This window comes from Elephantulus edwardii, unplaced genomic scaffold, assembly GCF_000299155.1.
Source record: "Elephantulus edwardii isolate Elephantulus edwardi_28Jun2011 unplaced genomic scaffold, EleEdw1.0 scaffold00446, whole genome shotgun sequence".
NCBI classification, from domain to species: Eukaryota; Metazoa; Chordata; class Mammalia; order Macroscelidea; family Macroscelididae; genus Elephantulus; species Elephantulus edwardii.
Window position 1 is genome coordinate 486725 of NW_006400196.1, and position 13711 is coordinate 500435.

The 13711-nt window shown below is 39.3% G+C and overlaps 1 protein-coding gene across 1 annotated transcript in view; it reads left to right on the plus strand.

Moving 5' to 3' along the window:
• The window catches only part of CEP192 (centrosomal protein 192kDa), a 250033-nt gene that overhangs the window by 139265 nt on the left and 97057 nt on the right, over window positions 1-13711 (plus strand). The window contains 2 exon segments of the mRNA XM_006902756.1: window positions 3763-3853; window positions 4007-4183. Coding sequence (XP_006902818.1) covers window positions 3763-3853; window positions 4007-4183 — 268 coding nt within the window.

Genomic DNA, 13711 nt, shown 5'->3' on the forward strand with positions numbered 1-13711 from the left:
GGCGGTGCGGTTGGCGCAGGATAGAGCAGGGTTTAGGGCTGTTGTGCATAGGGGCGCTATGAGTCAGAAACGACTCGTCGGCACATAACAACAACAATAACCATTGAATCAGACCCACCCAGCACAGGAGGAGATTGTCCCTCCTCCAGCAGAGCAATCTGGTGGATTAGAATGGTGTGTCTTTGGAATTGCAGTGCACCTTCTTGCCACTAGGCCACCAGAGCTCCCTAAACCTACTGTTGTTGCATTTAACAGCTTCCTAAGCCAAGCAGTCTGACACCATTCTTGTAGATCATGGGGTTTTCAGCCCTACAGCTCTAAGAGGGAACTTTGGTGGTTTGGTTTGTAGAGAGTTGTCCTCCAGGGCCCAATTTCTCTGGTGATTTGGATCCGTCAGCAGCTCTGGAGGATAAAGATGAACAAGTCTCTTCCCATGTGAATTAGTCTCTGAAACCCAGTAGAGACAGGTCTGCAGTGGACTGGTCTGATTGGTTCCAACTTGAGCGTTGTGAGAGTGAGTACAAGAGCACAGCTGATTACGGCTCTATCTGCACTTCTGGCCCATGGCCTAGAATGTGCCATCCTTAGTAAGCACATGCACCATTATTTCCTTGAAATGTGTGTTTCAGTTTCTTACATTCATTTACGCATATGTATATATTACTTCTCTAGGGAACCCAGCATTAGCCATTTGCTACTGAAAAGTGATGTATTACTCTAAAATGTGAAGTTGTTGGAATTGGATAGAGAGTAGTTCCTAGGAATGTTTTAAGGGACCAGATAGGTAACTTGTTGCTGTTTAGTTGGAATCGACTCATAGCTGACTATTACCAGGTCTGCATCCTGACCAGTCTAAGAGAACTTTCCCTTAGATAAAGTCTACATCGCCTTTAGGCGCCTTTTTGCCTAAAAGATAGAAAAGCAAGTGGAACAAGGCAGACAGCAGTACCTTCAAGAGGGAAGACCTCCGATTGAAGAATTCTTTGGGACTTAAGTTCCTATGCTCAGAAACTCTTAGAAGATAGAGAGATAGAAATACCATAAAGCTGATACCCTGAATTTGGACTTTGTCAGAAAATTAATTTCTCTCTGTTAAAGCCATCTACTTGTTGTAGCAATATTTGATAACTAAGGTGTTTTTAAAATCGCTGTCTCATGATATCCCAGGGGGAAATGGGAATTCTAGAGTACTTGATTTATTCACACACACACACACACACACACACACACACACACACACAGAGAGCTAGTATCCCAACATAAAGAAAATGTTCAAATTCAGAAAAAAAAAGCAGTGTGACAAAAAAACAGCAGGCTGATTTGGTATGAAAACTCAAGAACTGATAAATGAACTGAAACATGAGTTCAGACTACTGGGGATTAGAGTTAGCATGAATCTAAATGGCTTTACAGAAAAATGATCTATATGGCTTCCTAAGTGCTTCCTTCCAGATTGGAATCATTATTGACAATCCACAATTCCTAAGAGGGAACAGACAAGACTTGGTTTGGGGTTTGGGTTTTTTTAAAAAAATTTTTTAATTGAGATTTTGATGAAAGTTTATAGAGAACTTGAATTTCCATTCATTCATTGTTGCACATATTCCTCCCTGCTCTCCCCCTCCGGCAGTTCACTTTTCTTTTTAAAAAAAATTCTATCATTGTACAGTCCCCTCCTCCACCCACCCCACCCCCCAGTCCACTTTATTATGCAGCTCTTATTCTGGAGAGAAGAATTATAAGGAAGAACTATTGACTGATTATGAGTTCAGAAGATATAATTGAAGGAAATACTGAACAGTCATAACTAGAAGAGCAGCTGACATAGCAAGAAGTAAACTCTGAAAAAAGACATTTCACAATTCAGATTCACCATCCAAACCACCATTTTGCTGAGTTCATCATACTTTACAGCATACACATTTACATAATTTATGAAGAAGAAAGTGGCATCAGGATTGGAGGAAGACTTAGTAACACACTGCCGTATGCAGATGACACACACTTCCTTGCTGAAAATGAAGTATACTTGCAAGGTGTGCTTCAGAAGATCAAAGACTACACCCTGCAATATGGATTACATCTTAACAGTAATCTTAAAGTCCTCACCATGGACAATAGACAGCATCAGGATAGATGGAGAAAAGATTAAAATTGTCAACAATTTCCTTTTTTGCAGATCCACCTCTGCTAACAAGGGCTATAGAGCAAGGCTATAAGTTTAAAGTCTAAGGCATATCTGGTCCAAGCAAAAGTCTTTTTTATTACTTTCTATGCATATGAAAGTTGCATAGGAAGGATTACAGAAGAAAAATCAGTGACTTGGAGTTGTGTTGAATAATAGCCATTCCCAAGAATCCAAACTGCCAAATAACGAACTAGACTGTCTTGGGAGAAGTGCAACCAGGGTGCTTCTTAGAGACAAGAATGGTGAAACTTTGTCTAACATACTTTGGACGTATTGTAAGCAGGGGCCAGCACTTGGAAAAAGACATGCTGGGAAAGGTGGGAGGTTAAAGAAAGAGAAGAAACCAATAAAATGAATTGACACAGAGACCATAACAATAGGCTTGAGCATATCAGAGATGATGAGGGTGGCTCAGCAAAGGCAAGGTTCAGATATATTATTCATAAGTTTGGTATAAGTGTTAGTCAACCCAATGGCACCTAACAACAACAGATCATGACTCTTCTATTAATTCTTTGGTCAGAATGTTTGCTAATGATAACTGGGCACCATCTAGGCCATCTGATCTCATGACAAAAGAAGCAGTTGTTCATGGAGGTAATTAGTCACAAATTTAAGTTTCATCTCTATTCCTTGACCTTCTTTGTTTCTCTAATAGAGATGATTTTTGGATCTTAGATAGCTGCTTGCAAATTTTTAAGACTTTCGCAAGACACTACTCAGTGAAGTAGAAGGTCAAATAGAAGCACTAAGCATGTGATTAGGCCAGTTAACTTGAATATTCAAGAAACCTCCAAACCAAGGAACCAAATTTAAAGAATTTGTATAAGTAGCTTCAGCAGCTGCTCTTATGTAACTATATCACACAACTTGTTCCAGATACATAACTCATTAATAGCCGCCCTACTGTTAATCCATGTAATTATCTGTCACCTTTAATTCTTCTTTCCTGCCTCCCCCTTGTCCTAGTAGCCTTAATAAACTTTCTTGTCTGTTTGTTTATGTGAGGTCATTACAGTACTTGCCCTTGTGTTTGTAACTGACTGCTCTGCAGGAGAAGGATGGGCAGTCTCCTTTTGTGAAATTACCTGTCTCTGAAAACCCACTAGAATGTTAGCTATGGGTCGGTTCTAATTCTACAGGAACACAGCATATAACTGACTGGTTTCAGTCGAATGTCTTCAAACTCTCTATGTTGTAGCATGTATCAAGATTGTTTCTCCTGAGTTCACACTATATACACATCACATTATATCTATCTATACAACTCTTGATAGGCATTTAGATTGTGTCCAGTATTTGCTTATTATGGATAGTGCTGTGATGACCACTGGTATAAATAGGATCTGTTTGAGCCTATGCTTTTATATCTTTGAGTGTGTATTCCTAGGATTGGAATTACTGGATCGTATGGTGGTTTCATTTTCAGTTTTCTGAAGAAGCACCATTCTGTTTGTCACAGTTGTTGTACCATGAACAGTATTTCCAAGAACAAAATTTCCCGTATCTATCCCAACATTGGATGTTTCCCTTTTCCCTTGTCTGCATTCTTACTAATATGTTATTGTTTTTAGGCTTCAGAAGCTAGCTCTCAGAAATAATTCTACATCTATAACCCAACATTTACAACTGGTTATTAGAGGACAGGATCAAGACTGCTTTCAGGTTTGTGGAATGCATAGCTTGGTTCTGTTCTGCTGGGTTAAGAACACTTTAAGGTGGAGATAATTCTGTGGCATTTATCTTAGAGCTTGTATTGATAGTATGATAATTTGTGCAACCACTTTGACTTATACAGTGATTGTTTTTAAATTGCAGCTTCAGCACAGTTTTGGTTCAGAAGAGCGATTGACCAGTAATTGTGAGATCAGAATTCGTCCAAAAGAAGACGTTAACATCAATATGTTATTTGCACCTACTCGATTATCTTGTATGTTGGCTAAACTAGAAATTAAACAACTTGGAATTCAGTCACAACTAGGCATTAAGTTCACAGTAAGATAATTTTATTATAATTTTACCCCTCCTCTCATGTGCTAAAATAAGCATCACTTTTATTACGTGTGTTACTATTTATCCATCAATTCTTTTTCTTTCACAGTTAGGAAACAGGTTACAAATCAGGTTGACATCAGCATAAAGTTCCCTCAGTCAGGACAGCTTTTGAAGCTTGCTTACAGGCCATCTGACATTCAGCCTTGTGGCTTACATCAGTGTTAGAAGTTTCTTTTGTCTTGCCAGTATTGGAGTCTTTCCTCAGTCTTTTGGCAAGCTTGTGTGAAGGCCCCTGGCTAGCCTTTGGGGGCCTCTCTATCTCCTGTCTATGTCTGTTTCACTGCAGAGGAGGCTGCTGCTCTCGTGTGGTCCAGATATGACTTGCTGGGAAATGTCTGGTCCTGAGGAACATGAGCTGCACTGCTTCCTCTTGCTGTTAATGAGATTTCGATCTTTGCTACTAAACTTGCCCTATTTAAATTTGATGAGATGGGGATACTGACCAATCTCTTGAGGATCATTATTGCTCCCTGTTTGATATCCACTTACATCATGAAGGTCATAGGAAAGCCACGTTTAATCACATAGCAACACCACATGTACTTTCTAAGTGTACTCTCTAAGTGGAAGTCATGACTAAACCTTTTCAGTGACAGATATGAAACCATATAGGTGTGTGTATAATTCTGGAATTAAAGATTGTCTGTATTATAATGGTAAACTTATACAACTTCAAAATTAGATAAATCATTAGATAGATGAATTCCATAAAAAGTTTACAAAGTCAGCAATTGTAATAACTTAAAAAAAAACTCCGAATATTCCAGGCTGCTCCTTGGAGGCAAAGATTCTGGGGCTTCGTCTGACATACTTTGAACATGTTGCAAGGAGAGACAGGGCTTTGGAGAGGGACATCATGCTGGGTAGAGTAGAGGGACAGCGCAGGAGGTGGATTGATTCAGTGACTGGGGTAATCGGGATGGGTGTGTCAGAGACAATGCATTTGGGACAGGATAGAGCAGGGTAGAGCAGGGTTTAGGGCTGTTTTATATAGGGTCGCTATGAGTCGCAAACGACTCGATGGCACATAACAACAATATTTCTTAATAGCTATTTGTCTAAAAATATTGTTCCTCCTTCCGAATCTGTTCGTTTCTTTATTGAATTTTCTAACTGTTGTTGTTGTTGTTAGCTGCTGTTGAGTCAAGTACACTCATAGCGACTTTTTAAATAAACGATCTGAACCCTGTTTTCTCCTATGCCATCCTCACACTTCCTGACACAAAAGAGTCCATTGCAGAAGTCACATCATCAATCTACCTGGTCAAGGGTCTTCTCCTTCCAGCATCATATCCTTCTCCAAGGAATAACCCCTCCTAGCAACATGCCCAAGGTTTCTCAACTTTAACCAGTTATAGTGAGTGATCATTCTCATTACGCTTCATTAAAATAGAATCCAATTGTGTAAGTACTGGATTTTAAATTTAATTTATGGTCTTATCTGTGCGGCTCTGCATTTAAATCTGTACTTGAGTCACATGTTTTATTCCCTATCCCATCCCTGTTCAATCCATAGTGGAAGTACTGTTGCAGATTGTTTATTGCAATGCACATAGTACCTGATTGTCTATTCATTTCCGATTAATCTTCCCTTCGTGTGTTCTAACACAGTGTTCTTTATCTATCCATTCTTTTTCTGCTCTCTTCACCAAACTCCGTCACAGTGGTTTTATACTGTGTTTATCGTTTTACCTCTGAGCTATTTAACTTAGGATAATATTCTCCAGATTCATCCAAGTTGTATAGTGTTTCACAAGTTCTTTGTTTTCAAGACTGCATAATATTCAGTTGTGTGAATGTACTAATCTGTTCATTTGTTTGTTGATGGACACCAGGCTGCTTCTATCTCTTTGCTTTTATGAATAATGCTACAATAAATGTTTATATGTATACATCTGTTTGTGTCATAGTTCTGACTTCTTTAGTACCAGTCCTATTTAGTACTATTTTTATTTAGTACTTTTTCTAGTACTGGAATAGCTGGGTCAAATGGGGTTTCTGTTTTCGGTGTTTTGAGGAAACACAAGACTGCCTTCCATAATGGCTGTACCATTTTTCATTCCCACCTGTGGTGCATGAGAATTCTAGTCTCTACAACCTTGCCAATTGTTTCCTGTCCTCTTAAACTATGCTATTATTGCTGGATTAAGATGATATTTTTGCTTTGATTGGCATCTTTTTAATAATTAGTGATCTTGAGCAATTCTTTATGTGTATGATGGCCACCTGAATATCTTCTTTGGTGAAGAACCTTTTTATATCTTTTGCTCATTTTGTAATTGGACTGTTTAATCCTTTACTTGTTGAGGTGCTGGTCTATTCTAGAAGTTTTAGATATGAGTTCCTTTTACAGGTAAGTTATTGACAAATAGTTTTTCCCAGTCTGGTTTTTCTTTTTCCCTACTAGAGAAGTTTTTTTGATGTACACACAAACTCATCTGTTTTTATCCTCTCCTACAATCCTCTTGTTTAAATCAATCAGGACCTAGTGGACGGGCCTTTGTAATTTAAAACTCAGTGGTGCCCTGACTAAGAGGCTCCAGTTTTTAGAGTCTCCTGTGTGAAGGAGTTGGATTCAGGATTAATTGCAAGTCAGATGTAAACTATTTGGTCGTTTTTTTATTTTGTTAATAGTCAAGTGTAAGCTGATTCGTCGTTTGGATTTAGTTAACAATCGGTGGTCTGGAAGTCTTTTTTTTTTAAAATCAATCAGGACCTAGTGGCGTGCCTTTGTATTTAAAAGTTACTTGGGCCTGGTATTAATTGTCTTTGGGAAGAACATGGTACAGCAAGCTCTGCCTCTGATGTGTCAAATGCCATAATGATAGACAGGGTTTGGTAGAGCACCCAGAATAAGGCAGACTAGAAAATAGGATTGTCATCTATTTCTTAAATAAAAGAGTTTTGAAAACCCTATGAAGACTAGAAGAGTGAGGATAGTTATAATAGTATTGTGGTAGAACTTAGATTGGAAGTCATTTGAAATGAGGAAATGAGGAAAAACAATAACAAACAATATTTAATGATTGGAACATGGAATGTACATAGCTTGAATGTTGGAAAACTGCAAATTGTTAAAGATGAAATGGAATGCAGGGATCAGCTTTGACCACTTTGAATCAGATAATCATATGACATACTATGTTGAAAATGAAAAACAGAAGAAGAATGGAATTGCTTTTATAGTAAAAAAGTGAAATTTTGATAAATGTCGATAGTTTTAGAGGGGCTTCAAGACTTGTTTGTAGGGTCACTATGAGTCAAGGCAAAGTATTATAATGGAATGTGCAGACAGCTGGAATTGGAAAATAAATGCTCTGCTAAGAGAACTGAAAAACAAATTTAAGCCTTAAGTTACACTATTGAAAGATGCTGTGGACAATATATTGAATAACCCAGAAAGCATCAAAAGAAGATGGAGAGAATACATAGAATCACTGTACCAGAAGAAGTGATTGACATTGAAAAATTTCAGGAAATACCATATGGAAAGAAGCCAGTGATAATAAAGGAGAAATTGTAAGCTACATTGAAGGCTTTGGCAAAATATAAAGCCCCAGCAATCAATGGGGTAACCATTGACTTGTTTCAGTTAACAGAATAAGCCTTGGATCTGCTCTCCAGTCTCTGCCAGGAAATTTGGAGGACAGTTGTCTGGCCAACAGATTGGAAGAGGTCCATATTTGTTCCCATTACCAAGAAAGGTAATCCAACAAAATGTGGAAACTATCAAACAGTATCATTAATATCATATGCAAGCAAAATACTTGAGAATATCATTAAAAAACGGCTGGAACAATACATAGATAGGGAATTGCCAGAAGTTCAGGCAGGATTTAGAAGAAGCCCTCCGGGGACATCATTGCTGATGTCAGATGGATCCTGACAGAAAGTAAGGAATACCAGAAGAATGTTTGTGTGTTATTGACTATGCAAAGGCCTTTGATTGTGTGGATTGTAACAACTTGTGGCTGAGATTGAGAAGAATGTCCTAGAGCTCTTAATTGTGCTCATGTTTGTGGTTTTTTTTTGTTTGTTTTTTTCATTCTACAAAAGCTTTATTCCGCCATTGTCTCGATCTGCATCCCCGGCCTGCAGATGTCCGTGGGTCAGCAGAGGTGCAGTGGCTGAGGCGACACAGGCTGGGCCAGGCCAGGCCTACTTGGAACCCTGGCCCGGGAGGCACAGCCATGGTCACTTCTCCAGGGTGTTCACTTCTCCAGGGGAGCATAGTTGAGCAGCTTCTCAATGAGGTCCACATGGGCCAGCAGCATGCAGCGGCAGCAGTCGCGTTTTAGGCCCAGTGCGTCGAGGGCGTCTCCCTCGATGTACTCGGCTGGCAGCAGCCCCAGGTAGGCTTCCCACTTGTTGCCCATGATCTTGCCGCAGGTGAAGCAGCGCACGGGGATGATCATGGCTGCAGCACGAAGGGCACGTCCGCACAAGCACGCCGGCTCCACCGCTTCCAATTGTGCTCATGTTAAACCTACATCTGGACCAGGAGGCTTATGTGCAAAGAGAGCAGCTAAACGCTGCATGGTTTAAAATTAAGAAGGGAGTTCGTCAGGGTTGTATTCTCTTTTTAAACTGTATGCTGAGCAAATTATTTGAGAAACTGCATTCTATGAAGAGGAATAATGGCATTAGGATTGGAGGGAGACTCATCAATAACCTGTGTTATGCAGATGACACAGCCTTGCTTGATGAACTTATTGCAGAAGATCAAGGAATGAAACTTTCAGTAGGGATTACATTTCAATGTCAGGAAAGCAAAGATTTCTACCACTGGACCTATAGGCTGTGTCATGATGAATGGAGAGGAGACTGAAACTGTCAACAGCTTCATCTTGCTTGGATCCACAGTTAACACCCTAGGTATCAGCAGTCAGGAAATGAGATGCCTTGGACTGGGAAAATCTTCATTTACAGACATCTTCAAATTATTGAGGATTTAATGATAACAGTTTGAGGGCTAAGGTGAGTCTGATTCAGGCCTTATTCTTTCCCATCTCTTGCTATACATCTGCAAGCAGGACAAGTGAATACGGATGACAGAAGAATTATTGATTCCTTTGAGCTGAGGTGTTGGAGAAGAACACTGAACCATCCCATGGATGGCCAAGAGAACAACATATGTCTTAGAGAGGGTGCAACCATAGCGCTCTTTGGAGGCAAAAATGATAAGGCTTCACCTCACATACTTTGGGCATGTTGCTAGGAGGTACTATTCCTGGAGAAGAACCTGATGCTGGAATGGGTGGAGAGTCGGCTATGGAGAGGAAGACCCTTGATGCAGTGAGTGCTACAATGGGCTCTTTTGTGTCAGGAAGTGTTAAGATGGCACAGGATAGAACAAGAAACTTTTTCATAGAGTTGGTATGAGTTGCATTTGACTCAGTGGCACCTAACAACAACAGTTGTGCATTTTTGGTTATGTCATACCATAGGTGGTGGTTATTGTTAGGTGCTGTCGAGCTGAGTACAACCCATTACAGTAGTCACTGTGTCAGTCCACCATGTTTAGGGTCTTCCTCTCCTTGGCTGACCCTCCACCCTTCCCAGCACTGTGTCCCTCTTCAGGGGATTGCTCTTCCTAACAACATGCCCAGTGTATGTGAGACCTCCAAAGAGCACTTGGCTGCACCCTCTCCAAGACATCTGTTTCCTCTCCTGGCCATCCATGGGATGTTTAGTGCTCTTCTTCAGCACCTCAGCTCAATAGGATAAATTCTTCTTCTATCATTGTTATTCGCTTTCCAGTTCTCAGATGCGTAGCAAGTGATGAAAAAGGCTATGGTCTGAATCTGATGACCTTAGTCCTCAAACTGACATCGTTACTCCTCAATTTGGAGAGGTCCGTAACTGCAGATTTTCCCAGTGCAATGAGTCTCTTTATTTCCTGACTGCTAGTACCAAGGGTGTTAATTGTGGATCCAAGCAAGATGAAGCTGTTGGCAGCTCTCCATCCATCATAACACTACCTGTTGGTCCAGTGGTAGGAATCTTTGTTTTCTTGACATTGAGATGCAATCCATACTGAAGGCTGCATTCCTTAATTTTCTGCAATAAGTGCTTCAAGTATTCCTCATTATAGCATAGATTTAGAATCCTAAATTTGTTTCTGTTTTTTCTCTGATGGTCTTAATAGTTTTTGGTTTTGTCTCTAGGTTTCTGTCTACCTTAAGATTGTTTTGTGTGTGGTATGTAAGATATGTATCTTATTTCAGATGATGGTGATGTTGTTACTAGGTGCCATGAACCTTGCCCCATCCTGTGCCATCCTCATCATCTCTGATGAACATTGTTATTGTCAATGTGTCCATTCATTTTGTCCTCTCTTTCACTGCCTCTGCCTCTCCATCCATGACTAGCCTCTACTAACAGTAGTCCCAAAATATGTTTGACTAACTTTCATCACCCTTGCTTTGAATGAGCATCCTCGTCATTGCACTTTCTCCAAGACATATTTGTTTGTTTTTTGAGAGTCCATGGTATAATCAGTACTCTTCTCCAACATCACAACTGAAAGGCATTGATTCTTCTTCAGTCATCCTTATTCATTATCTGACTTTCACTTGCACAGGAAATAATGGAAAAGACCATGCCTTGAAACAGGTCTACTTAAGTCTTTATGCTTTAGGTCCTCCTCTTTTTCAGCAAGGCATCTTGTGTCATTTGCGTAACACAAGTTGTGATGTCTTCCTCCAATCCTGATGCCACAATTCTTCCTCACAATGCCCAGCTTCTCAAATGATTTGTTCAGCATGCAGATTGGGTAGGTATGGAGAAAGGATATACACACTTTTTTTTTTAGTTTAAACCATGTGGTGTTCCTTTGCTTTGTTTGGACTGTTATGTCTTTATCACTACATATACGTTTCCATTAAGTCTTCTAGGATTCCCATTCTTGTCAATGTTAGCCATAATTTGTTATGTTCACACTGTCAGATGCCTTCATCAGTAAAACACAGTGGCCGTTCTTATATTTTCTGTTTTCAGCCAAAATCCTTCTGACATCATGAATCATAACTCTGTTGCCTCTTCTATATGCAGCTTGAATTTCAGACAGTTGTCAGAGATGTACTGTTCTGGCCATTATTGTTTAATAGTTTCCATACTCTATTGGATCACTTTTTGGGGAATATAACAAATACGGATCTCTGCCAGTTGAATGGCCATGTAGCTGTCTACTAGATTTCTTGGCACAGACTGTGCACTTCGAAGACTGCCTTTGCTTTTTAAACCATACCAGTTGGCACGTCTGTTTTTGCAGTACTATTTAAGAATACTTTTGTTTTACCTCTTTATGGATTTCATTTCCTTGTCAAAAATTAGCTGACCATAGGTGGTGGTGGTGGTGGTGGTGGTGGTGGTGGTGGTGGTGTTTAGGTACCGTCAAATGTACTGCTCATGATGACCCTATGAAGAAAAGATCTGAACCCTGTTCTATCCTGCACCATCCTCACACTTCCACACAACAGCCCAATGCAGCATTCACCATATCAGTCCACCTTCTTGAGGGTCTTCCTTTCCTTCGCCGACCCTCAACCTTTCCCAACATCATGTCCTTCTACAAGGAATAGCCTCCTAAAATGTCCTTATAATAACCTCCTAACAATATGTCCAAAGTATGTGAGGCAAAGCCTCAAAATTCTTGCCTCCAAAGAGCACTCCAGCTGCACCATCTCCAAGACTGTTCGTTCTCTTTGCTGTCCATGGGATGTTCAGTGCTCATCTCCCAGCACCACAGCTCAAAGGTGTCAATTCTTTTCCTGTCATCCTTATTCATTGTCCAGGTCTCGGATGCATTGCTAGTAATCGGAATGACTATGACCTGCATAGATGGGTTGATTTCTGAGTTCTTATTCTTTTGCCTTCTTTTTTGTATCTGTCACTCTGCCTTGCTGTTTTGATTACTGTGGCTGTGTAACAGGCTTTGGAATCAGGAGATATGGTTCCTTCTACTTTGTTTTTCAAGTACAACATTGCTTATTGAGGGTTTCTTTCTAAATACATTGGAAATTGCCTTTCCCATCTCCTAGAAGAATGGCATCATTATCTGTATTGAAATTATATTAAATCTGTAGATTGATTTTGGTAGAATTGTCATGTTCACAGTATTAAATACTCATATACGTGAACATGGTATGCTCTTAGGTTTATCTGAGTCTCTCTTTGTTTCTTTTGATTATTTCCTTTATATGGGATCTTCTTTGTCTTTAGTTAGATTTGTTTCTAGGTATTTAATCTTCTTGTTAGCTATTGTATTTGGTATTGTTTTCTTCCAAAGTAAAAAGTAAAGATAGATTTAAAAAAATTTATTTTATATTGATTTGCTTACAGAGTTTGTATTCATTATGTTTCATATTATTCTTTATTCACATTGTGTTTCTTAAAATAATTTCCACTCAGGGACTAGAGTTTTTCTGGTTATCCAGAAAACATTTTTTTTTCTTTGTATTATAATTCTGGTTGAAAACCATTTTAAAATAATGTACTTTCTCGCCTTAACACAATGTATTAGATAGAATTTAACCTGTCTTTTTTGACTTGGAATCAGCTAGTCCTTCAGGGTCGTGATTTCTAACCATCAGAGATCATAGGCTTGCCAATGTTGATGTTTCGTCCCTGTGTCGCTCTTAAGCAAAGCAGTGCTCATTCTCTAGAAGTTTCCTTTTTAAATAAATCTCAGCCTCTTTAAAAAAAAATAATTTCCATGCATTGTGTTTTATAAAATTAATAACCATTGAACTATGCCAGCATTAGCCTGTCTTTTCAGGTCCCTACTGGAACTTTCCCACTTCCTTTACCCCATCCCTCCCCATACCAAATTGTTTAACCCTGTGGTCTTTCCCCTACCGATCATCACCCCTCTGCTCCCATCTCTTTCCCCCTCGGGTCCCCATACATATTTTACTAGTTACCCTTTTATTTTTACATTAATGGTCTTATGCAGTATTTGTCCTTGTGAGACTGAATTAGTTCACTCAGTGTAACGCTCTCCAGTCTCTCCTAAGTTAGCTAGTATTTTTCAGAATTCTTGCTCCTGTGTGAATGTACTATAGTTTCTCAATCTGTTCAGTTGCAGTTGGACATTTGGGCTGTTTCCATATTCTTGCAATGGTGAATAATGTTGTTATGAACATTGGTGTACAAATCTCCATTTATGTCTCAGTTCTGATTTTCTAGGAGTATGTTTTAGTGGAATAACTGGGTCACATGGAGTTGCTATATTTTTATTTTTGAGGAAATGCCAAACTGCCTTCCAGAGTGGTTGTACCATTTTACAATTCTACCAATAGTGTGTTTTGGTCTTGGTGTTTTTGTTTTTTGGGTTATTTTACCAAGTTAACCCCCAAAAGAATGGACCTCCCTCTTTGAAAGGAAATATGGAGCATAGGCATCTTTCTTACTTTTCTTTGTTCTCTTTAATACTATATAGAAATTGATGTGATTTTTTTATTATTA